Consider the following 25,847-nt stretch of genomic DNA (forward strand, 5'->3'; position numbering starts at 1 on the left):
TTTTCCAAGTTCTTTGATATTTCAGAACACCAGATGTTCTGAACATCAAATTCAGAATCCTCTTCTTTTCAGGTAAATACAGGCAGAACCTGTATTTTAAAGAGGGTTTTAAATTCAGAGTTTACTTCTATTCAGGTAAGTGTAGTAAGTAAACATGGGTGCATGAATATCTCAATTCCAGAATGTCAAAGTTCAGCGGCAGAATTGCTGGGTGCTTTGCTGTCCTGGGATGGGGCGGGGCATTTGTGAAAGCAGCAAAAAAAAGTGTGTGGGGGGGTGAGGTCCTTGGAACAGTTCTCACTCCCCCCTCCCCATAAAACAGAAGCCAGACGAAAGGATTTTTTTTTCTCTTCTGCAACCGGCAGGTGCATAAAAATTTATTCTGGTCAACAGCGGTCAGCTGATGAAGTCGGGTGGTCATTTGAGATTTCGGCTAAGAGGGAGACAGCCAGGAGAGTGCAAGCATTCCAGCCTCTTCTCTGGGGGGAGAAGGTTCCCCCTGCAGCAAACTTCACAGTTGGGACTCAAGCGCCACATAGATAACACACTCCAGACACGCAGCAGGGAAGTGGGGGGGGGGGGGAGGAAAATACAAAATGGTACATTGTTCCTATCTCCGGTGCATAGTGAAATGGACTCCTAGCTATTTCCAATGAATCCAGAAGGGTGGGGGTTCGTTTCGTCCTCGTTTCGTAATGCAACGGATGCACGTTTCCATTCGCAGCAACGGCTCAGTCCGATTCGCCCGATACTGTGCCCTATGCTGGGGGGTTCCCCCCGTGAGGCCTCCAAATGGTGCTGCATTCCAACTTCCCATCCTGCCCACACACAATGACCCAAGTGGGCTACAACTCCCACCATCCAAAGGCCACCGCAGCTAGGCATGATGGGAGTTGTGCTCCAACAGCTGCTGGCCACCCAAGGCTCAGAGCCCTTGCCCTATGCTCTGCCCAAGCTTGCAGCAAGCAAGGGGGAAACTGACACTGATCCTGACCATCCAAGAAGGGGTACTAAGGGGAAAAGAGGCCTAGGCGAGCTCTCTCCTTGATCCGACCGCTCGCTGTGCACAGGGAACTTATTTTTATGGAGGGATACCCAGCATTCCCTGTAACAGAGATTCTCAGACGTTGTTGACTACAGCTCCCATCACTCTCAGCTGCAATGGCCTTGGGTGGGGAAGATGGGAGCTGTAGTCCACATCTGGGAAACCCTCTTACAGGCTACGCTGGACACATCTCCCCATGCAGTTAACATGCTTGCAGTGGCCAGGAACACCTTTCCTCCCCACAGCTGCTGTTGGTGTGAGCTCATCCCTACAAGCGACACCGGTGTCTGAAATTAAGCAAGTACACATGACGTAACATGAGAATGGCCATGCATGGGTTCCAGCTCTCACACAGGCATGAGAGAGTCAGATGGACACTTGTCTTGGGGCGCAACCAGAGAACCGCACAATCAAGTTATCACCAGCAACAAATGGCTTCCAGGAATCACGAGGCCTCCAGTGACGTGCAGTTTAGTGGGTCCTGCAAGCAGCCGCCCAAGAAGCTACAGGGGACTCGGGCAAGATCTGTCTGCATATGGTAAGCTTAGGAACCGGAGTGGCTACAAGAGGTATTTGGGGTGGGGGTGGACCCAGCCACTGGCTGCTCTGCACAAGCATACAGGATGTGTGCCCACAGGTGGAAGGTGTGCAAACTTGGGGGGGGGGCGCATGGGCCACATTTCCTGTCGTTGGTCCCAAAACATCAGGGGGTTGGTCCTTTCCATTTGCAGATACTTCGGGCAATCACAAAGCCGACCGCCTGCTAAAATGCGTTTCAGTCCGATGGCAGAACACACACACAGCGTCTGAACAAAGGAGTTCAGGACTGCCCAAGCGACAAATACAAAGCTTTTGTCAAGGGGGAAAAGTTAAGCGTGGTTCCTGAATTTAAAGGGCTCCTGGTCACAGTGGTTTGGAGAGGCAATCTCTTTGGGGGGAAATCTACACGTCATTACAGGACATTCTCAAAACAGTAGCCACCCAGTGGCTCATGGGCCTACATCTAGCCCACCAGGTAGCTGAACCCCTCTTTTAGTCCCAGTCCATCTCCTACTCCTCCTCTTCCACTCATGTCTTGAAGTTTCCTTTACCAGCAGACGGGCCGAAAGCTTCCAGCCTTTGCAGCATTGAGCGGGGTGAAAGAAAAAGACTTGGCCTCTTTCCCCCATGGTCTGCCCTAGACTGAACTACTGGTAAAGTGTGACATCCAACAGCCGTCAACCCCTAAGCTTAAAATAGGTGTCTCCCCCTCCCACCCCCACCCATGTTCCTATAACTTTTAGGAAACAATGGCAGGAATGTAGCATCTCTCCCCATCACTTATGCTAGGAAAAGCATCACCGGCTACGTTTCCGCCTGTTCGGGCTGCTGTTAAAAGTGCAGCAGGCCAGAACAACAGGAGTCAGAGACCCCATCCCAGAATGTGTACAGAGACAGCCTGCTGATGAATCAAAAGGGGAGAGAGAGAGAGAGAGAGAGAGAGAGAGAGAGAGAGAGAGAGAGAGAGAGAGAGAGAGCGTCCCAGCTCCCTGCAGCTGCTCTGGCCAAGGCAAGGTCCTCCAGCAATCCCGTACTAAGGAGATCTTGCCCTGTGCAGAGTCGGACAGATCTCCCATTTAGCTGGAATGCTAATTAATGATCAACGTTAACACTTCCCAGTTTGCCTGCAGACTGGTGCCCACCGGAAGAACAGCAGGTCTGCCCCCGTGCGCCCCAAAGGCCGGGGTGTGGGCATCCCTCCGCTGGGATCGGCAGCCGGGGATTTCCCCACCTCCGCCAGCACTCGATGTACAAGAGCAAGAGCTTGAGAGAAGATGCAGAGAACCATAAAAACAGGAGCTCTGGCCAGTAAGAGGGAAAGGCAGGCTGCCCGTTTGAACAGGACGCTGGAGGGCAGGATGCTCATGAAGAACATGGGGCCAAGCTTTCCCCTCTGTGACGGCTGGTTCCGCTTCCCCGTGCGCTCATGCCACTGGGGCGTCTGTCTGCCCCCAGCCCTGAGGTCAGGACAGGGAAGGAGCTGAGCTAGACTGAAAAGAGTGAAAAGCAGAGCAGGCGACTCCGCTCCGAACTGCACAGGGCCAAACCGGGGGGAGGGGGGGCTGCCCAGCCGAGCCCAGTGGAAGCGCGAATGCCGAGTACGCCCATCCCAGTCCTGCACTTCCCAAGCCTGGCACGCTGGGAGAAAGGTTGGTGAAAGGCTGGTGAAGCTGAGCCGGTGGAAGTGTTCCTGGGAAAAGCTTCGCCTTGAAATGTCTGCGTGTCGGGCTGCCGCTAAGGGCCCCGAAGCAAAGCCAGCAGCAGAAGAAAATACAACAGCGGGCTGAAATCCTCACTGTTCAGGAATACTCTGGGAGGGGCTGGCCAAGCAGTTCTGTTCAATACCAGGCAGCCTGAGCAGGTATTCCGGTTTCTAGCAGATACCCCAAGACGGCTGCAGGCATATCCCTGCTACGCGTCCACCTTCAGGAGCGTTAGTGTTGGGAATGTCAGCGGGAAAGGGATTTGAAGGAGGGGTTCCCAATCTTGGGCCCCCAATATCATTGGAATACAACCCACATCAACCTCAGCCACCATGGCCAAAGGACCCTGGGAGTTGTAGTCCAACACCATCCGGAGACGCCACGTTGAGAAACCCTGCTTTAAAAGAAGAGCCTAAGCGAATAGTAAAAGGCCAAACTGCTGTTTAGGAAGTGATGAGGAGGTGACAGCGATTCCAAGGCCTTCCTGTTGCTTCATCTTCCTATTCCTCCCTGACCCCAAATCCGCTGCCTCGCCCTCTCCTCTCCCCTCCCATTGCCCCAGGTGCTCAACTTCGGATGATCCTGGTTCTATATGATACTACCAGAATGAAACCACAGTGTGGGAACTGGGATTCTAGCAGCCACTGCGAAAAAATTAAAATAAAATAAAATAAAAACATATAGCAACCATAGTATGGAGGGTGGACGGAAAGCCATCCTCTCCAGCTCCTACAAGGCCATGCTCCCCTCTTCCTGCCTTGGCTTTTGAGTTCACATGACTGCTGATTGGGAGCTCCTCTGACCCTGCTTCGGGTCGTGCCAACAGCCTTCATGCGTACCTCCCTGGCCCTGAGAAGCTCTGCCACTGCATGCATGGCCGGGATCAGATACGGAAGCATCCGAATCAACTGGGCTGCTGAGCATGGACAGAGCAATGCCTGTCGTCCTGCTCATAGGAACTGATGAAGCCGAGGGGAGACAAGCCGTGACTATGGAAACGGCAGCCTCTGGACTTCACAAGCGGGGTTGCCCCCACCTAGCTCACACATAGGGCAAGGGCTCACAACTCTGGGTCCCCAGGTGGTGTCGGACTACAACTCCCATCTCCCCCTGCCACAGTGGCCACCATGGCGGGGGGGCGATGGGATTTGTAGTCCAACACCCACCGGGGACCTAAGGTTGGGGATCCTCCCTGATGTAGGGGATTTGGATTGCAAACCAACTCTAGGAAGGGTTTGCATGCTAGCGTTATGCACGTGAGAAGTCTGGGATGCAAGTTCCCATGTGAAAGGCGTGGAAGGGGTGGGGCGGTGAGGACCCACCCCCCCGGAAGAAAAACCTCATGCCACCGTGAGACTAAGCAAAGGGTGCAGGAATACCGATGTATTACGTCTGTGTCAAAGCCGCGTTTAAAAAAACAATTGAATCTGAGCTGCATTCCACATACGGTGTTCCTATTTAACGACTCTCTTAAAAAATTAAAATTAAATGAAAGGTAAATTTTAAAAGGCTGTATTTGGCCCTCAAGGGTGAGGCCCTGTTCCCCCAACGATACCCGGGCAACCGCGCTGATGCCTGGGGCACCAACCTCCCTGTTTTTACTCGACTGGTGACGCTGAGCCGGTGAAAGAGTTTCCTGGCGCGGAGGGAAATGTTCGCCTTGAAATGTCCGCGGGTCAGGCTGCTGTTAAGGGCGCAGAAGCAAAGCCAGCAGAAGGAGAATTCCAATAGCAGGCTGAAATCCTAACCAGTGGCTCAGGAATATCCTGGTAAGTTGGGGTGTGTGTGTGGGGCGGTGGAGATGTAACCCTCTCCCCACAGCTTGCTCTTCTGCCACAAAAATGGCGTCTTCTCCATCAGCAGCCCATCGGACAGGGGCCAGCGGGCGGTTGCTTAGCAACTGCCTCACGCTCCCTCCACCATGTTTCGGTCCCTCGGGAGGCTGCGTCTGACTCTCCGCCCCATATCGAGTAGCGAGCCTGCTCAAGATAACCAGAGCGAGGAGAGGGGCCTACACGTTGCCATGGCGGCCAAGGCCAGGTATACCCACGCAAAGAGGTAAACGAGATCAAACAGGTTCTTGCGGCTTGGGCTCTTGGGCTTGGGTCGCGAGGTGCTGCTGGACTACAGCTCCCATCATCCCCATCGTGACCGGGGATGACGGGAGTTGTAGTCCAACCACATCTGGGGACCAAGTGAGGAGCCCTGGATTCTACGATAATACTGGTACCACGAGGGGAGGGAGCACCCCAGAGGCCAGGCGTTAACACTCCCATCTTTTAATCTACCACGCGCCCTGAAAGGTTTCCTTCGCCCAGAGCGGCAGAATCCGCCCCCTCCCGCAGCCACCCCGGGACTACAACTCCCATCATCCCCCCCGCCACAGCGGCCAATAGTCAGGGATGACGGGAGTTGTCGTCCAACCATCTGCAGGAGCAGCCCTGCCCTAACCTCTCTCAGCGATGCCCAAACAGAAGCCGACCTACAAGGGCCAGCCCAACAAACCTGCCACACACACAGCCCCACGGCTTCCCAGAAGCCTTTGGGCTGCGGTGTTGCCAAGTGGAAACGTAGAGCCATCTCTTCACTCCAGAGGAGGGCGCTAAAGTGGGGGGTGGGGGGCAGGCGGGAAGGGAAGCCTGTTGCTGCAGCCCCTCCAACCCAACGCTCAGGCATGTTTCCCCCAGACTATCGTCTGGAGTTGCAGCCGCCCTTGGGAAGAAAGCCTTCCTGAAAAACGAAACGAAGTGGCCGCCATCTTGTCGCTCAGCTGCAAGGAGTCTGCAAGAGTCTGGAGACCTCCAGGTGCGGCGAAGAGCCAAAGCAGAGCCTCGAAAGACCCCTCGAGGCAGAGCGGCCTGCGAGTTGCCTGCCGCGATGACGGCGGGGGGAGCTCCCTGAGTGTGGGGATTCCTACTTGGGGGAGATGGAGATGAGAAGGTGAGCCTTGACCATGCCTGCTGGATGACTCTGGGGCTATTCCTGCGTCTTGCTGGTGCTACGGCGGGTCGTCGATTTCCTCTCGCGGCGAGAGGGAGGGAGGGAGGGCAAGCAGGAGTCAGTCCTTGCGGGGTCCGTCTGGTTCCCCCCGCTTCCCCCTTTCTTGCGGGCGTTCGGCTTGCCTGGGGAGAATGAAGCGGGTTTTCTGCCGCCGAGCGGAAGAAATCAGGGTCGAGGTCCCCCTCACTTCTTTACTTGTTCTTCGCCATCGCCTTGTAGAGGGTGACTCCCACGACGGCGGCCAGTGTGGCTCCCAGGGCGATCCGGATCCAGAAGGAGGCGGCGCCCAGGTCGATGTCGTTCAGGTGCCTGCAAGACAGGAGAAGCGGCATTCCAGCCATGGGATCAAGGTGGAAGAGAAAAGGTTTTTTTTTTAAATAAGGGGGACAGGGTGGGATAGTTGACTTACACATTTGCTTGTGCAAGGAGAGCCGGTCTTGTGGTAGCGAGTATGAGTGGTCCCTTTGCTAAGCAGGGTCAGGCCTGGTTTGCATTTGGATGGGCAACACATGTGAGCTGTGTAAGATATACCCCTTAGGGGATGGGGCAGTAGCTCAGTGGAAAACCATCCAGGTCCTGGAGAGATTGCCCACACCACATCTAACTATTTTATCTTATCTTATCTTATCTTTCTGTCTATCTATCTATCTATCTAATCTATCTATCTAATCTATCTATCTAACATATTTTTATACTGCCCAAAACTTATGTCTCTGGGCGGTTGAACTAGTAGAAGCAAAGCAAATTATGTACTTAGGAAGATGCCTTATACTGAGTCAGGCCCTTGGTCCACCTAGCTCAGGATTGTCTACACTGACTGGCAGCGTCTCTCCAAGGTTTCAGGCTGGAGTCTTTCCCGGCCCTGCCTAGAGACTCTCAAGGACTGAACCTGGGACCTTCTGCATGCAAAGCAGATACTTACCAGTGAGTTATGACACCATCTCATGTGTAACCCATCCAAATGCAAGCCAGGGCAGACCCTGCTTAGCAAAAGGAACAGTTCATGCTCGCTACTGCCAGACTGGCTCGCCTCTCACAGCCAAATGTGCAAGTCAACTGGATTTGCAACACTTCTCCCAGTCACAAGAGACACATCTTCATTCAGTCCCTGTATTTATACACCAGGTAGGGCATTACGCTAACACTTTCACTTAGGAATGGGTATAAATAGCGTGGCAACTTCTAAATAATTTGTAGTAGCAGGCAGCTGTAGTTGCACCTTTCTAGGTCAGGCTGCTCTGGCACTTCTTCCGATTAAGGAGACCAACATTTTTTTTTTAAAAAAAGCAATCCAATGCATGCAAGCCAAGATCCACCCTGGCCCCTGACTATATGTAGCCCCACCTTCCTTTTAATGTCCAAGCTCCTCTGAAAACTGAGTGCCTCAAGCACCAAAGTGTAGCTCAGGTTGTGCCCTGTGGATGGCGCCGGGGATGATAAAAAACTCTGCATAATAGGGGTGTGCGGAATTCGAACCAAACTACCGGCCTGCGAATCAGTTTGGTCGAACCGACCAGCCTAGTGTGTTTCCGGCCAGAACCACACCACCAGGCTGCTGGCAGGAGCACCAGGGTTTTGAGGAGCAGCTGTGGCCGGCAGATTCAGTAAGCACCCACTTTTAAAGGTGCTCTCTCTCACTGCCCCTCCGGCCACCGTTAGAAGCCTTTTTGAGGCAGGAGTCCCTTTTGCTTGTAAAGGGGGAATCCTCACCAACATAGCCCCTTGGACCATCGAACCAGTTTGGTTCGATTGCGGACTGGACAGCCTCTCTTGGAGGCTGGTTCGGTTCGTGATTGAGCCGTTGAACCATCCTGGCCCACTGTGGACCGATTCGATGTTGAACGGTTCGTGCACACCCCTACTGCTTAAGCCAAAAGCTTTTGCATTCCTACAAGATGGCCCAGTTTTATAAAGTAATATCCCACACTTCTGTGTCTCTCTCTACTGAGCCACTATTTCTCTTGAGACACTCTGCCCGTGCAGGTGTGAGAGATATTATTTAAAAGCTGACATGAAGGCAGTAGACTGTTCTAAGAAACCGGCAACATTTCCCTTAGGAAAAAATTCCACTCCCTCAAGGAACTGCATAGGAAATAGCAGCGCTATTTATGCTTAAGGACAACGCCATTGCCTTTGTGATCCCAGCAGCCATCACACCAATCCCCACCTTCATCTCAGACCTATTTGCATGCCTAGCAACCAACATGCCTCCCACTCAGGAAATGGGCAAAGGCTCAGGAATGAATACAAGGCAATACAGACGTGAGCAACAACACACTTGCAAGTCAGAGTGGCTGGGGATGTTGGGAGTTGTATTCCAACACCCGGGGAACCCAGACTGGGAATCCTTGCATTAAGCTGCAGCCCTATCCCGATGGTCACATTTTCTCACAATTTTCTCTGCACTTGGGTTCATTGCCCAACCTAGACCTGTATCTGTGATTGGTGAAGTTGAAGATTAAGAAAACTGGATAAAATTATGTGCTTGGAAATGAAAAAGGCTTTATCAGCCACACTCCTATGCTTGTCTTTTAGCGCCAGCCTCCCTTTTCTGCTCCCTCCTTCATAGTGTGAGGTATATTAGGAAGATTTAAGAATTGCGGTATAAATAAATAAAGCTCTTAATGCAGGGATGGAGACGGGCTTGCTTTGCTCTACCCACTTTGGCTTAGACGGGAGAATAAATAATGGATTTCCCGTACTCCTCTGGGAGAACCTTGCATCTATACCAGCCAGGGAAATTCAGGGAGCTCTCTTTGCAAGCTCTTGGCTTGTTCAAGTAATGAATGAGCAGAGGGGACAATTCATGCTTGCTTGAAAACTCACGCTTCCGGCATTGTGAACATTCACTGGACTAATAAACCACTGAATCCCGGTTTCACAGCTCTCTCTTGTCATCTCTGGTTCGAACAAGCTGGGATTTCTTCGGACATCAGAGCTGGAAGGGACCCTTGGGGGTCTTCTAGCCCAACCCACTTTTCATTTCATTAAAACATCCTCCCCATCACCCAAAGTGAAGAAGAGAGTGCATGAGCCCCGGGGCATGTGAACACACTGCATGGGACTATTGGGAGGAGAAGCTGGTCTTGTGGCAGCAAGCAGGAATGGCCTCCTTTGCTAAGCAGGGTCTGCCCTGGTTTGCATTTGGAGGGGAGACTACATATGTGAGCATTGTAAGATCTTCCCTTTAGGGGATGGGGCTGCTCTGGGAAGAGCAGCTGCCGACTTGCATGCAGAAGGTTCCAAGTTCCATCCCTGGCATCTCTAGATAGGGCTGAGAGAGACTCCTGCCTGCAACCTTGGAGAAGCCGCTGCCAGTCTGTGAAGACAATACTGAGCTAGATAGACCAATGGTCTGACTCAGTATATGGCAGCTTCCTGTGTTCCCAACTATGAATCTATGGTGCTACATAAGGTCAGAACTGGGTCTCTCTACTGGCAGCAGTTACATAAGAGGGTTGTTTTTGAGAATATTATTAGGGTAGGAGACACCTCCTACTCTAGATCGGGAACTGCCTGTGCTCCCAATACTCAATTGGGTGATTCGTGTATTAGATACGAATACGACACGGATACGATGAATATTTATATACCACTTTTCAACAAAAGTTCCCGAAGCAGTTTACATCGATATAAATAAATAAATAAATAAATAAATAAGTAGGTCCTAAAGGGCTCACAATCTAAAAATGAAACCTAAGATAGACACCATCAATAGCCACTGAAGGGATGCTGTGCTGGGGCTGGATAGGACCGGTTGCTCTCTCCCTGCTAAACAAAGAGAATCACCACTTTGAAAAGGTGCCTCTTTGCCCAGTTAGCAGGGGAAAGGGGATAAAAGCAATGCTGCAGGCAATGAGATTGCTTGTGTGCTAAGCTCAAGTTGGACAGGGCAGTTTTCCTACCCACCTCGTTCCAAAATTAGGGACGGAATCTGGGTAAGGCCCACTCGTCCTCCCAAGCTGGGGCTTAGCGGTCAAGCTCCCCACTTCTGACCTTGCTTTTATCTAGCACATATATCAAATACTTGGAGCCATCACAGCTCCTGAATAGGGCAGAAGGCTTCTCCTGCCTATATTCTGATCATGAGGACAGTTCCAAGATCTCCCTTGGGACTGACTGAAATGTGATAAAGGAGAGAACAAGTGTTCGAGCTCAACACGACTCCTCCTGATGAAGAGTTCAGGAGGACTCGAAAGCTTGCTTACTTTCTTTGCCATACTTGGTCCTGAGAAAGGTATAAGAACATAGGAACAGACTCGCTGGATCAGGCTCAAGTCTCATCTAGTCCAGCATCCTGTTTCCCACAGTGGCCCACCAGATGCCTCTGGAAGCCACAGGCAGGAGTTGCGGGTGGGCGTGCCCTCTCTCCTGCCATTACTCCCCTGCAACTGGTTCTCAGAGCCATCCTGCCTTTGAGGCTGGAGGTGGCCCACAGCCTTTCCGACTGGTAGCCATTGATAGACCTCTCCTCCATGAAGTTATCCAAACCCCTCTTAAAGCCATCCAGGTTGTTGGCTGTCACCACATCCTGTGGCAGAGAGTTCCACAAGTGGAAAAGTACTTCCGTTTGTTGCTCCTAAACCTCCTGGCAATCAATTTCATGGAGTGACCCCTGGTTCTAGTGTTGTGTGAGAGGGAAAAGAATTTCTCTCTCTGCACTTTCTCCGCACCATGCATGATTTTATAGACTTCTATCATGTCACCCGTGCAACTGGTATTCGGCGGCATCTTTCCTCTGAGGCTGGGGGTGGCCTGTAGTCCTCAGCCACTGATAAGCCCCGTCCTCCATGAATTTGTCTGAGCCCCTTTTAAAGCCACCCAGGCTGGGGACTGTCACCACATCCTGTGGCAGAGAATTCCAAAGGTTAATTATGCACTGTGCGATGCAACTGCTGCTGGATTATTTTCCTAACGGACCCACATGGCTACCTGCCATTTTGGTCTGGCTCGGAGAATACCCTCTTTCATGCATCTTTCCAACAAAATCACTCACTGACCCTGGAGTGGTCCACCCGGAGCCCCCTGCCTACGGGAATCACGAAGCAAAAGATACTAACGGGAAGGTGGCAGCCGTAGCCAGCCTGGCGTAGACAGCGGGGCTGGGGGGGCCCTGGCTGCTGCAGGTGAAGTGCAACGGCGGCGGCAGGCGGTGCTTGTAGCAGAACTCGGCTGGCGAGAGGCCGTGCTGGGGTGTCGTCTCCGGCAGGTCCGCCTTGCCGGCCACAAAGAGGCAGGGGATCTGCCTGTCCATGTAGTGCTGCTGCAAAGGCAAGGATTGGCGCGATTAATTAGGCATGTTATTTCTTGAACGCATTTCTATACCACCCAACACGTGCCTCTCTGGGCGGTTTGCCATTAAAATCATTTAAACGTTAAAATCAGTTAAAACCCAACATTAACGAGGCACAGAGGCACCTTTTAACGTGGTGATTCTCTTTCTTGAGCAGGGGGAGAGCAACTGGCCCTATCCATCCCCAGCACAGGACCTCCAGTGACTGTTGCTGGTGTCTCTCTTGTGTTTCTTTTTAGAATTTGAGCCCTTTGGGGACAGGGAGCCATCTTATTGATTTGTTATTTCTCTGTGTAAACTGCCCTGAGCCATTTTTGGAAGGGCAGTATAGAAATGAAATCAATCAAACGATACATCTAATTAAAAGTCTGGGTGAATAAATGTGTCTTCAGTGCCTTTTTAAAAGTTGCCAGAGATGGGGGGAGGCTCTTATTTCAACAGGGAGCATATTCCAAAGTCCAAGGGCCGCAACGGAGAAGGCCTGTCCCTGAGTAGCCACCAGACGAGCCGGTGGCAACCGTAGACGAACCTCTCCAGATGATCTCAACGGGCGATGGGGTTCATGGCGAAGAAGACAGTCTCAATTGACAATTAGCATGTTTAATTTTGTGGGGGCTGCGGGGCTGGTATGCATGCTTGTGTGGGGAAGGCTGTTCTGGGGGGTCGTTGCCAGCAGGTCTGACTTGCAAGCAAGGGATCTGCTTGTCTATGTAGTGCTGCTGCAAAGGCAACGATCAGCGTGGTTAATTAGCAATGAACAATTCACAAGCTTCATTTTGTGGTGGGGCAGGGCGGTGCATGCACGCTTGTGCACGGAAGGCACCAACCTCTCAGCTGGCTCTCCCCGCTCCCAAAAACCACCCCTCTGGTCCAACCTTTTTGCATAAACACAGGCGGGACATGGAGGACAGGTCTATCAGGGGCTACTGGCCTGGTGGCTATAGACAGGGCTGCAGAAATCCACTAGTCTACTCGCCTGTGACGAGTGAAAAATGATGCCGGAAGAGTGAAAGAAGTTCTGATGAGCAATGTACCAACATAGCTTGTCGAGTAAAATATGTTGTCTGGCTGGGAAACTGAGCCCACATTTCTTCACCCCTGGCTATAGGCCCGCTCCAGCCTCAGAGGCAAGTTGCCTCCGAATACCAGCTAGAAGGGAGCAACATCACAAGAGAGAGGGCAGGCCCTCTTGCCTGTGGGCTTCGCAGAGGCACCTGGTGAGTCACTCTGGGAAACAGGATGCTGGACTAGACAGACCTTGGGCCTGGATCCAGCAGGGCTGTTCTTATGGACTCCCTCCACCAAACCTAGGAGGGAGTCAAGGAAAGAAAGCCACATACCCGGACAGGAATAAAGGCTTCTACCCACCTCCGAGGGGCAATTTTCAAAGTGGTGGCTCCCTTCGATTTCGCAGGGGGAGAGGAACGGTCTTTATTCCATGCAGCACAAGGACACTCCTGTGGCTGCTGCCGCCACTTGGGGTCTGCTTTGAGTTTCATTTTAGACTGTGAGCCATTTGGGGACAGGGAACTATCTGATTGTCTTCCTATGCAAACCATTTAAACCACAACAAATATTTATATACCGCTTTTCAACAAAAGCTTCCAAAGCAGTCCACGTAGAGAAATAATAAATAAGATGGCCCCCTGTCCTCAAAGGGCTCACAATCTAAAAAGAAACATAAGATAGACACAAGGAACAGCCACTGGAGGGATGCTGTGCTGGGGATGGATAGGGCCAGTTGCTCTCCCCTGGCTCTATAAAGAGAATCGACATGTTAAAAAGGTGCCTCTTTGCCCAGTTAGCAAAGACCTTTTTCGTTGCTGAAAGGCGACATATCAATATTCTTAACAATACCTTATAAATACTAGCGCAATAGTTAAAAGATTTGTGGTCTGTCACGTCATACAGCAAGCAGACAACATCACAAGATGCATCGGACGCCGATACAAACTCTGAATCCGCATCGATCTCCTGTAGCTGGCGCAAAACAGAAGGGGGAGATTAGAGCACATTGTTTCTGAGCCAACCTACTCCCAGACAGTTATCCCTCTAACATGGATTCCCAGATGTTGACTACAACTCCCATAATCCCCAGCCAAAGGCCACTGCAGCTGGGGATGCTGGGAGTTGTAGTCAACAACATCTGGGAATCCCTGTTAGAGGGAACAGTGCTCCCAGATCCAACCTACATTTTCTGAAAAAGGGATAAGGGCCTCTATTTTTCACTTTGCAACGGAAATATTGTCACTGCAGCTCTGCAGATGCAACAGAAGGATTGAAATAAAAACTTACTATTAAATGCTTCTCCTGCCCGTTGACTTGCACGGTGTTAATCGTATAGAAGGACTCTTTCCCCTGGGATTCACTTTGGGCCTGGACACAGAGAAGGGAGAGCAGGGATAGAAATGGTTTAGTGCACAAAGGAATTCTGTACACAGAGCTACAACTCCGGGAAAAGATGGACTGAACTGCACCTGGAAATGGGATGGGTAGAGCATTTTTTTTGCACTCAGAAGGTCCCTGGTTCAATCCCTGGCAGCTTCTCTAGGTAGGGCTGGGAAAGACTCACATTTGCCATGCAGGCTTCATCTTGGTTTGCATTTGGATGAACCGCTGCCAGTCAGTGTTGGCAATACTGAACTAGATGCAGCAAGGGTCTGACTCGGTGTAAGGCAGCTTCCCATGTTCATAGCAGTGTGGCATCTCTATGAATTTGCTGGGCCCAAGTGTTTTCCTTTTAATCCCCATTTCGTCTGTAATCATCACTGAGAGAAGGCAAGACGGCAAACTCACCGCCAGGTTCTTCCCAAGGAAGGCCTGCAGGAAGGCAGACTTGCCGACACCCCGAGATCCGACCACCTTGCACAGAAAGACATTCCGATGCGTCTGGCCCTTCTCGAGGTCGACCCGTTTTTCCCTTGTAACTGGAACAGGAGAAACAGCACATTTTAAGTTGGAAAAGAGGCGACTACGGAAAGGCAAGGCAGAGGGCTATAAAACCATGCATGGCATGGAGGGTGAGAGTGAGCTTTCCTCCCTCTCTCGCGTCACTAGAACCAAGGGTCATCCCATGAAACTGACAGTCTGGAAACTTAGGACCGACTAAGCAAACAACAACAAAAAATATTTAGATACTGCTTTTCAATGAAAGTTTCCAAAATGTTTTTACATAGAGAAATAATAAACAAATAAGATGGAAAGTACGAAAGGAAGTACTTTTACATACGATGCATAATTAACCTTTGGAATTCTCTGCCACAGGACGTGGTGACAGCCGCCAGCCTAGATGGCTTTAGGAGGGGCTTAGAAAAATTCATGTAGGACTGGCCTAGCAAAGGCTACTGGTCTGGTGGCTATAGGCCACCTCCAGCCTCAGGCAAGCCACCTCTGAATACCAGTTGCAGGGGAGCAACAGCAGGAGAGAGGGCAGGCCCTCAGCAATGGCCTGAGGTCTTCCCAGAGGCATCTGATGGGCCACTGTGGGAAACAGGATGTTGAACTGGAGAAGCCTTTATTATACTCTTATGTAAAGAGTGTGTGTGGCGGGGGGAGACACAATCTGCTGGGGGGCCCTTCAGTATCCCCAAAGAAGAGGCTATGGATATTTTATTTATTTATTTAAAACATTTCTATACCGCTCAAAACTTGCATCGCTGGGCGGTTTACAATTAAAATAATTTAAAACATGAAATCAATTAACCATTAAAATCACTGAAAAGAATAAACACATTTAAGACCCAGTATTAAAATGATTTAAAACTATAAATCTAATTCAAAGCCTGGGTGAATAAATGTGTCTTCAGTGCCTTTTTAAAAGTTGCCAGAGATGGGGAGGCTTTTATTTCAACAGGGAGTGCATTCCCAAGTCCAGGGGCAGCAACGGAGAAGGCCCGTCCTCGATTAGTTGCCAGATGAGTTGGTGGCAGCCGCAGGCGAACCTCTCCAGATGATCTTAGCAGAATATGACAAATATTGATATACCATTTTCCAACTAAAGCTCTCAAAGCGGAAAAGAAAGAAAGAGGGCGAGGGAGAAAGAGAGGAAAGAAAGAAAGAAAGAAAGAAAGAAAGAAAGAAAGAAAGAAAGAAAGAAAGAAAGAAAGAAAGAAAGAAAGAAAGCTCCCTGTCCCCAAAGGGCTCACCATCTAAAAAAAGAAACATAAAATCGGCAACAGCCACAGGAGGGATGCAGTGCTGGGGATGGACGGGGCCAGTTGCTCTCCCCCTGCTCAATCAAGAGAACCACCACTTTCAAAGGTGCCTCTTGCTCAGTTAGCAGAGAGTTCCCACACACCCCAGAATTCTCATTCTGTCTTTGGTGTGGAAGCAGACGTGTGTGTCAGCTTCCCGGCAGCAAGATGACCGAAAACGGCACGTGTGCCGGAACAGGGCAGTCCACGGCCCCCGGGGTACTTGGGGAGAGGGCCAAGGGCTCGCCCACCTGTGATGGCCTGGATCTGAGAGTCCTGCTCCGAGAAGATGGGGTAGCCGAGGAAGCCGAGGTGCTCCAGGCAGCGGTGGACATCCAGGTAGGCCAGTAACCTGAGAGGAGCCAAGCACAGAGAAGGCCGCTGCCCGTTACGGGGATGGCTGCAGGAGGCCGCCCGGGGACCGGTATTGAAAGGGGAGGCGGGGAGGGCTGCGCTTACGTCCACTGGCAGAGGAATCCATGCAGGGAAAGCAGGCCTTTATCAGTGGTGCATACCGTGTGGTAGAGCTCGGGCCCCCAGGGGACGTAGGGGAAGACGCTGAAGAAACTGCGCAGCTCTAGGGGCGAGAGGGCTCCGTCGCGGTCCTGCAAAGGGGGCAGAAGGAACAGCCACTTCAGCGGGGTTCCTCCGGGGGTCCCATGTGACACAGGATCACAGGAAGCTGCTTTATACCGTATCGGTGCGCCGTGCCTGTGATACGGTGCGCCGGACCTGTGATACGGTGCGCCGTATCACAGGAAGCTAGCTTATACCGTATCGGACCATTGGTCCATCTAGTTCAGCCCTAGCTGGAGATGCCAGAGAGGGAAGCTAGGACCCCGATGCTTTCTGTCACATCCCAGCGGCCCTTGGTCTCCTGGCCAGTGGCCTCCTACCCCTGCAGCTCCAGGGCAACTAACTGCTGAACCAAGTTACTGGTGATCCAAACTGGTGATCCAGTAGCTGAGAGCTGGGAGAGATTTTGTGTGGCAACAGGTGGGGTGGGGAGGGGAGCTGGACGTGCGGTAGTGAGCATGAATTGTCCCCTTTGCTAAGCAGGTTCTGTCTTGGTTTGTATCTGCATGGGATAGTACATGTGAACACTTCAAGATACGGGGCCATAACTCAAGGGAGGAGCACCTGCCGGCTTGCATGCAGAAGGTTCGTTCCTTCCCTGGCAGCATCTCATTAGATAGGGCTGGCTCCTGCCTACAACCTTGGAGATGCTGCTGCCAGTCTGTGTAGACAATTCTGAGCTAGATGGACCAAGGGCCTGACTCAGCAGAAGGCAGCTCCCTCTGCGCCTTTGTTCTCTGCCTCCCCGCACTGTTCTGTATCTAGCTCGACAGACTCACTCCAAGGGCAGAGCCAGCATCTTTCATTTTGATTTACGCCCAGTGCCTAGTATCTGCCAATGCTCTAAAAATAAGCCTCCGCCACCAGCACCTCCTGGCCCTCGACAGATTGGAGACTGTAGAGGCTGAGGCAGAAATAGCCCGGCCCACACACGGCTCCCGGACCGGCAGTCTGAACCGATGGGGCCTGGGATGCCAAGCGCCCCAGCCGACGTAGGCACCTCCGGGGCTCACCTTGTCGTGCTTCTCAAACATCCTCTGCAGGAACTGGAAGCCGAAGTGGTTGAGCTCCGTGGAGCAGTCGTGGGGCACCCGGATCCTGAGAGAAAGGGGAGGGTGCAAGTCAGGGCAGAGAGGTCCAGCATCCCCGCAACCCTCTTGGCATTTGAAAGCACTGATTATATAAACAGGCCAAAAGGGGAAACACACAAACCCCATTCTGTGTAATGCACAGAAGGACCCGGCCCCCAATTCATGAAAGCTGAGCTATAAGCCAGTGTTCTTCACTGTTTGAGGAGACCATGGACAGCCAGGAAAACAAACAAATGGATGTCAGAACAAATCAATCCAGAATTTTCGCTCGAGGCGCAAATGACCAGCGTTCCTTCTAACAGGGATTCCCAGAAGCTGTTGACTACAACTCCCAGCATCCCCAGCTGCAACAGCCTTTGCTTGCGGATGATGGGAGCTGTAGTCAACAAGAGCTGGGAATCCCTGTTGGAGGGAACACTGCAAATGCCCAGGCTCAAACTATCATACTTGGGACACATTATGCAAAGACCCAGCTCCCTTGAGAAGTCCATCATGCTGGGGAAAGTGGAAGGAAAGAGAAGAAGAGGACGACCAGCAGCAAGGTGGATGGACTCGTTGATGACAGCAATGAAGGCACCACTGAGAAACCTTCAAGGCCAAGTGGAAGACAGATCATCCTGGAGAGAATCTGTCAATGTGGTCGCTAAGAGTCGACACCGACTTGACGGCACTTAATCGATCAATCGATCTTCACTGTCAGGCTGGGGGGGCCAGTGGCAGCCCCCGTCAACCCTTAGCGTAGCTCCCTGATGGTTTATGGGGCCTGTGTGAAGCTTTGGCCAAGGCTGAATACTCTGCACAGGCCCCTTGGCATCATGGGGAGGCTTCCGTTCGCACGACATAGCGCTGAGCCTTCCTCTCCTCTAAGGGAGCCCTCTTGAGCAGCGTTCCCTGAGACAGAGGCCCAGACCTTGTTTGTGGTCATCAAGCCGCAATCCCCAGCCAGGAATGCTGGGAGTTGTAGTCAACAACATCTGGGAGTCCCTGCTCCAGGGAACACTGCTCTCGAGCCCCGGCGCCATCTTGGAAGGCCTGCCCGGAGTGCTGGGAAGCGTCGCCCTCCGCAGCGCTTCCCCACTAGAGCTCTTGAGAGAGGGCTCCGTCTCCCTTGAAGGGCCCTCCCAGCACCGGGAAAAGGGCAGCGCCGTGTAGAGGTCAGTGGTTCTCAGGTGGACGGGTTTTCCCAAAGGGACCCCACTTGGAAGACCGTGAGGTTCACTGGGGTAGCACCTAGGAATGCTGCCAATGAATAACTCAAGGGAACTCACAGAAGCCAAGGAAGCAGCGAGGAGAGTGGGAAGGGGGCCGCAGAGGAGGTCTCCAGTTAATCAGGACCCACAGACTCACGCCCTCTCACGGCCCCATGCCCCAATCCGCCTCCTCCCCCCAACTCCAAATCCGAGGGGTGAAAGATCTACGCACAGTGGGCAGAGATAGTCTTCCGTCAGCTCCAAGGCGTCGTCGTAGCCAAAGCGGCGCAGGATGGTCCACGTGGTCTCGTGGCGCCCCCTCTGGATGAAGAGGGTGTTGAGGAAGAGGAAGCCTGGAGAGGGAGGGAAGGACCTCAGGATCCAAGCACAGGGGCCAGCCACACCAAGGGGGTACCCCACAGCAAGCATGGTGGCCAACCCAATCTGTGGTGGCCTCTCAGCCCGTGGCGAGTAGGTGGCCTGCATGTCGCCCCCTGCAGGATGAACCTTGCGGCATGCGTCAGGAAGTGCCACACTGCCACCTGCTGGTGTATATAAAAAGCTGCAGGGGATGCTGGGCGCACATAATCCAGGAGCAAGGCTGGGAGACACCAAACCTAGGAACATAGGAAGTGGCCATTTACCAAGTCAGACCCTTGGTCCATCTCGCTCAGTCTTGTCTACCCAGACTGGCAGCAGTTTCTCCAAGGTTGCAGGCAGGAGTCTCTCTCAGCCCTCTCTTGGAGATGCTGCCAGGGAGGGAACTGGGAACCTAGATGCTCTTCCCAGAGCGGCTTCATCCCCTGAGGGGAATCTCTTCCAATGCTCATACTTCTAGTCTCCCATTCATATGCAGTCAGGGAGGACCCTGCTTAGCTAAGGGGACAAGTCAGGCTTGCGACCACAAGACCAGCTCTCCTCTCTCCTCTCTGCTCTAACCACTACCCCACACTGGCTCTCTAGCCAGTTCTAACCAAAGGCAACCTCCAGTGGTAAATCACAAAGCTCCAGAAGTCCCTCCTGCATCCCGTTGCTTCCACTTATTCTTCCGTGCATCTGCAGAAGGGCCCCCTCAGGTCCGTTCTCCTGACGCAATGCTTCGCTCATGAAAACAAAATCCAAGCCTCCGTTCCAACAGGAGACGAGGAACGTCTCGACCAGACGTTTTGTTCGATCAGAACAAAAGCCTGGTCGAGGAGGACCATGTCTTCAAACGATGGCATGCAAGCTCTTTCAAAGAAAGAGGGATTTTGCCCCTGGAGCACGGGGGCCTGTCGAGGGTCCCAAATGGCTGCAGAGATGGGGCTTCAAAGCCCGGGCCTGGGCTACCTGGGCTGATTTGCTCCGCTGTGCTCTCTTTCTTTCTCTCTCGTCCGCTGAGAAGGGTTCCGAGAGGACCCCCAGGGCGAGAGACACAGCAGGGCAGATGCACAGCTCTCCGGCATCGTTACCGTTCAGCGTCAGGCCGTTGTCTTGGACTCCGTCTGTCGTGTTCTTCCAGACCACCATCTTCACGTCTTCCAGGGCCTGGGGGGCCAGTGGGTTCCCAAAGCAGGACTTCTACCTCCCGAGAGAGACAAGGGGGCCATCAGGGGGGGAAAAACACCAGACAACTGTGCAGACACTGGAGTGTCAGTAGGCGGTGGGGAACGGCCACCTTCCCGGGCTCCCGGAGCTTCTGTGTGTTGGCACGGTGCTAGGGATGTGCATGGAGTGTGAGCACTTTGAGCCGCTGCCAGTCTGTGCAGACAATACTGAGCTAGATAGACCAAGGGTCTGACTCAGTATATGGCAGTTTCCTATGTTCCTATGTAAAGTTTCGGTTGGAGCAGGGGGACCAGGAATTTTTAGAAAAAGGAGAGCAGATTCTCACCTGCTCTCTGCCCCACTGTGCAGCTGCCTGCTGGGGCAGCGCACACCCCTGGAAGCCCTGAGCAGGGGCCTTTTGCAAGGCCAGCAATGCCATGCGTGGATGCCATGTGTGTGATGACGCCACGCGGAGCTTCTCGGGACGCAGCCCACCCCGGCAGGACGCTGCATGGGGCAGCGGGGAGCAGGTAAGGACCTGCTCTCCTTTTTCTTGAAGTTCCTGGCCCCCCTGCTCCAACCGAAACTTTACATAGGAACATAGGAAACTGCCATATACTGAGTCAGACCCTTGGTCTATCTAGCTCAGTATTGTCTGCACAGACTGGCAGCGGCTTCTCTAAGGTTGCAGGCAGCAAGTGTCTCTCTCAGCCGTATCTTGGAGATGCCGAGAAAGGAACTTGGAAGCTTCTGCTCTTCTCAAAGCAGCAGCTCCATCCCCTGAGGTGAATATCTTGCAGTGCTCACACTTCTAGTCTCCCATTCAAATACAACCAGGGTGGACCCTGCTTAGCTAAGGGGACAAGTCAGGCTTGCGACCACCAGACCAGCTCTCCTCTCCTTTGCCATGCCCCACCTCCTGCTGACACTCCAGTACAAGGGGGCGGGTATGTATCCTGTGCAAACCTGATATCTATCCAACACATTCCATGAGTTAAGGTCATGGCCTTAAAAATAAAAATTAAGCAAGATTCCATCCCAGAGTGAACTGGAGAATCAAGGAGACATATGAACTTGTCTCCTACTGAGCTGGACAAATGGTCTGCTCAACTCAGTGTTGTCCTCACAGACTGGCAGCTGCTCTCCAAGGTAGCAGGAAGGTATCTTTTTCCACCCCTGCTGCCAGCGATTGGGCCTGGGACACTCTGCATGCTAAGCGTGTGTCCACCTCTTCATTATACCAAGGATTCCCAGATGTTGTTGACTACAACTCCCATCATCCCCAGCTGCAATGGCCTTGGACTGGGGACTATGGGACTTGTAGCTTCACTCCAAGCATGAGGACTAGAAACTTCCTTTTAAAAAACCACACCAGAGCTGGGAATCTCAAAATGCTGAAATGAGTCACTAGATTCAGCATTACAAAGACAGTATCTGAGGATATTAAGGGGATCGTTCTCTCGACTCTTGGAGTTTGCTGTGTAGAAACATACCTGGAAATAGTTCAGTTCCTCATCACTCAAGATCTGGTTGTTATCCTGGTCAGACATGTTGAAAATCCGAGTCAGCGCCCGTGCGCACGCTGGCCTCAGCTGTGAGGGAAGAGGAAGTAATACGTGATATGTAATTAAGCTAACATGAATGTCTGGCTACACATCCAACAAAACAAAAAAGACAGGCATGGCCTATAAAAGCAGGCCAGGTCTATTTCAGGCCCAATGGTGCCGATTCCTTTGCATGCCTGCACACACACACCCTTCCCTAGGAAGTCTGGCCGTTCCTCAGTTAGAACACGAGCCAGCAGGGGTGGCTGGTACCATCTGGAGGGGTTGGATGCTCGCTGTGATTTCTGACATAGTCTACGCCCCTCGAGATGGAAAAGAGGCAATACCACTGTCAGACTTGCAGCTTTCAAGGTATTCTCATGCTTCCACTGTCTTAACCCCTGCTGCAGCCAAATTTGCCATGGTGTTTTAAAAGCTTTAAAAAACACACACACAAAAACTAATTTTTTTTAAAAAAAAATCGATGTTGCCAGAGGAATGGAAATGAAACTGGGCAGGAATGTCCTCCATGGAGAGAGGACAACGGTTTGTGCGGTGTCACCCTCCCTCTGACCTTGTGTGCAAAAAAGGACAGCAATTTCACCCTAATCGTTTGGAGGTCGGGATGAAGGACGGGTGAGTCACACACAGAAAGCGGCCAGTGCTCCAGCGCTGTCACCCACTTTCCATCTCTAGAGGGGGCAGATCAAAAAGCACGATGAGCATTTGTCCCCTGAGATGGTACTGATGCCAAAATGTGTGGGCCTGGCTCACGGACTAAGTTGCCCGTGGTCAGTAAAGGAGGACCTTGTTAAGCGCTGGTCCAGCACTCATGGCTACGCATATCTGCGGCCGGATGGTGGACACCAGACCTCAATATAGGCCGGCAGGGGGTGGGGGAGAGCAGTGTTCCCTCTAACAGGGATTCCTAGATGTGGACTACAACTCCCAGAATCCCCAGCTATCAGGGCTTCTGCTTGGGGATTCTGGGAGTTGTCGTCAACAACATCTGGGAATCCCTGTAAGAGGGAACATGTTAGAGCGGGAAGCAAAAAAAGTGTTAAAAATCAGCGTATCTGTGGGTTGGTGGAGGTCAGAAATGACCTTGAGGGGTCATTTCCGGCCACTATTCTGGGTTCGGCAGAGACCAGGAGCTATTTTATGTCTCAGTTTTAACAAAAAGTCCCCCCAAAAGTGATTTCCAGCTGATTTTCCACTCTTGGGAGGCACAGCTGCACTGCTGGAGATCCACAGAGTATGGAAGGCCACTCCCCCCTGCGTTTATAGGGCCATTTAACCCCCTTTGGGTACATTTTTCTGACCTTTGGGAACCTAACCCCTGGATTTCCATAGCCCCAATGAGCCAGTATCTGCGGATTTCCATATCTGTGGCAGTAGCGGAGAACAGGATCTCCATGAATACTGAGATTCTCCTGTGTAGTCAAAGCACAGGGTGAGCAGAGAAAGGAAAGAGGTTTGCTCAAGAGGAGCCCAACTGGCTGCTACAGCAACGGAAGGGCAGCACGGGTCTGTGTGTGGGCAGGCTGGAACTGGTGAATCCCACAACAGAAAGAACCCCAGAAGACAGCTCCTTGGGGGTTGAAGCTGGGGTCTCTCCCAGGTGCAAAGCCTCCTAGGTACAGCTTGAGGGGGACCATTCTACCTGTTTCTCCTCCGGGTCATAGAGAGGGGCTGTTGGGTGCAGAACAGCCTTCTGGGCGTAGTAGAACAGCTCCGAGATGTTCTTTAGGTTCTTTGCTGAACACTGGTGCAGAAGAAGAGAGGAAGACAGAGGCTGGCATGAGGAATTTGGGGCAATAGGCCAATAAGCACATGCATATTTATGTACTTATGTTTCTATACCACCTGATATGTACATCTCTAGGCGGTGTACAAAACTTAAAAGTCACAAATTAAAATACACGTGACAATAAGATGACAATAAAATAATCATCAAAACAAGTTTTTAAAATGATTCAAAATTAATTCTAATTCAAAGCCTGCAGAAACAGGAGAGTCGAGTTTCTTCCTGAAAACAAACAGAGATGGAGATGCTCTTATTTCAGCAGGGAGCATATTCCAAAACCCTGGGGCGGCCGCAGAGAAAGCCCGGTCATGGGTTGCCACCAAATGAGCCGGTGGCATCCGTAACTGGACCTCTCCAGAGGAAGTGCTCCAAGATCTCATTTCCAAGTAGGCCATGGAGGGAGGCATGGACCAAGACTGCTTTGTTTTAAAGCAACACCCCACCCCGCAGAAAGGCCATCATGGTTGGGGATGATGGGAGTTGTAGTCCAACATCTGGTGATCCAAGGTTGAGCACCCCTGGGACAGACTTTGTATGTTTCGGATGCGTGAGCAGAGAACATGGCAGACCTATTTTCCATCTCCCAAAGGAAGAGTTTCCTCTCAGTGGGGAAGAGAAGAGGAATTAGCTTCTGAAAGTGGGCTTGGCAGAAATGCAAACATATGAATCTGCGCTACACTCAATTAGGCTAATGGTCCATCTAGCTTAGCACTGTCTACTCTGATTGGCAGAGACCTATTGAGGTCTCAGGCTGACACAGTTCCTTCCCAACCCTGTTTCCTGAGATCCTTTTGACAGGGATCAAAACTCAAGGACTGAAGCTGGGATATTATGCAGGCGAATATTATGCAAGCTACCTGGCCTTTCCCCATACAAATCCATTCTAAGGGCCGAGTCACATAACAGAATACATTTTCTGTCCACGGAAACAATCCCGATTATTCTCACGTAAGCCTTGGCATGGACCAAGTGAACATGTGAACTAAATTATCACAGATAAGCCAGATGACAGCAGCATCTGGAAAAACCACTCCTGGTTTGTAACTTTATGATCCCTACGAAGGATGTGCAGAACGGTTCGCAGTCGGGCCGTTTCGAGTGTTCCGAGCTCAGAATAGAGCACCCTACAAATGAAGGGCCTGTTCCAAGCTTGGAACGGAAGGATCCTGTTCAGAGTCGGAACGCTTGGAACGTTCCAAGTGCCATTTTGGAGCCCCAAATGCTCTTCTGGCCTCTGCACACACGCGGCAGCCATTCGCATACTCAGCAACACCACGCAAATGGCTACCGCGCATGCACAGAGGCCAAAAAAGCACCATTTTGGGCTCCAAAATGGCACTCGGAACGTTTTGAGTGTTCCGAGCTCATTCTGTCGGAACCACCAGCTTGACCGGTTGTTCCAACAGAATGATCCGAACATTTAAAAATTCATTCAGTTTATATACTGCACTTCCTGAAGTGGCTCAGGGCAGTTTACGTTAAATTAAAAAACACAGAATAAAACCACCGAAATCAAGAAACATTCAAACCAGGTTAAATCTCATTAAAATTCCAGTTAGAACTAGGTATCATTAAAAGCCAGGCTTAAGCTTGGATTGGAACACAGATACTGTTCTATGCTCATCCTTAATCTGTCAACGACTCGATCCTCAAACGTGGGTTACAGCAGTGTTTCCAGTAACAGAAATTCCCAGATGTTGACTACCAGTTCCATAACCCTCAGCCAAAGGCCACTGCAGTTGGGGATGATGGGAGCTGTAGTCAGAAACATCTGTGAATCCGTTAAGATGGGTTCCCAGGTATTGAAGGTCTACAACTCCCATCACCCCCAGCCTCAATGGCTGAAGGGATGATGGGAGTTGTAGTCCAAAAACATCTTGCGTACCAAGCTTGAGAACCGCTTGGGACAGAAACCCAACCGCTTGGGACAGCGCCTAGATCATAGAAGCCTCTCTCCTCCGCTCAGTACTCCAAGCACCCGGGGAATCTTAGGTATAAATGATGCTGGGCTTGGACCGTAACAAAGATCATTGATTGATTAATTGGGTAGAACTAACTGCCTACCTCCACACATGTCTCAATCTCAGAGAACTGGTTCATGATTGGCAAGATGGTCTCCATAGAACTGCCGGTCTGCAAGTCGGACTTGTTTCCCACAAGGATGATGGGGATCCTAGGAACAGGAACAGAATCTTAAAGGTCAGGAAGAGGAAAAAGAGGAGCCATATGCAGACAGATATTGGCGTCTGCAGAGATCTGCACCATCTGTGCCAATGCTACCCAAATGCTGCAGCCAGGATGACGGGCAAACTGCAAATCTGCCTGGCGGCTCCCACCA

General features: G+C 51.7%; 1 protein-coding gene across 5 annotated transcripts in view; it reads right to left on the reverse strand.

Moving 5' to 3' along the window:
- Positions 1 to 4,656: 4,656 nt before the first annotated feature.
- Positions 4,657 to 25,847, reverse strand: part of RHOT2 (ras homolog family member T2) — a 38,138-nt gene continuing 16,947 nt past the window's right edge. For all 5 annotated transcript variants that reach the window (XM_053276550.1, XM_053276555.1, XM_053276554.1 and 2 more), the window contains exons 7-19: positions 25,574 to 25,682; positions 23,366 to 23,467; positions 21,652 to 21,750; positions 20,083 to 20,191; positions 18,864 to 18,984; positions 17,364 to 17,448; positions 16,234 to 16,379; positions 16,026 to 16,126; positions 14,378 to 14,508; positions 13,877 to 13,957; positions 13,439 to 13,561; positions 11,349 to 11,551; positions 4,657 to 6,597 (exon numbers count right to left, since the gene is read on the reverse strand). In XM_053276550.1, the coding sequence (XP_053132525.1) occupies positions 6,480 to 6,597; positions 11,349 to 11,551; positions 13,439 to 13,561; positions 13,877 to 13,957; positions 14,378 to 14,508; positions 16,026 to 16,126; positions 16,234 to 16,379; positions 17,364 to 17,448; positions 18,864 to 18,984; positions 20,083 to 20,191; positions 21,652 to 21,750; positions 23,366 to 23,467; positions 25,574 to 25,682 (1,528 nt within the window). In that variant the 3' untranslated portion in view covers positions 4,657 to 6,479. The remainder of the gene's footprint in view (positions 6,598 to 11,348; positions 11,552 to 13,438; positions 13,562 to 13,876; positions 13,958 to 14,377; positions 14,509 to 16,025; positions 16,127 to 16,233; positions 16,380 to 17,363; positions 17,449 to 18,863; positions 18,985 to 20,082; positions 20,192 to 21,651; positions 21,751 to 23,365; positions 23,468 to 25,573; positions 25,683 to 25,847) is intronic.

This window comes from Hemicordylus capensis, chromosome 13 (assembly GCF_027244095.1).
Source record: "Hemicordylus capensis ecotype Gifberg chromosome 13, rHemCap1.1.pri, whole genome shotgun sequence".
Lineage (NCBI taxonomy): Eukaryota > Metazoa > Chordata > Lepidosauria > Squamata > Cordylidae > Hemicordylus > Hemicordylus capensis.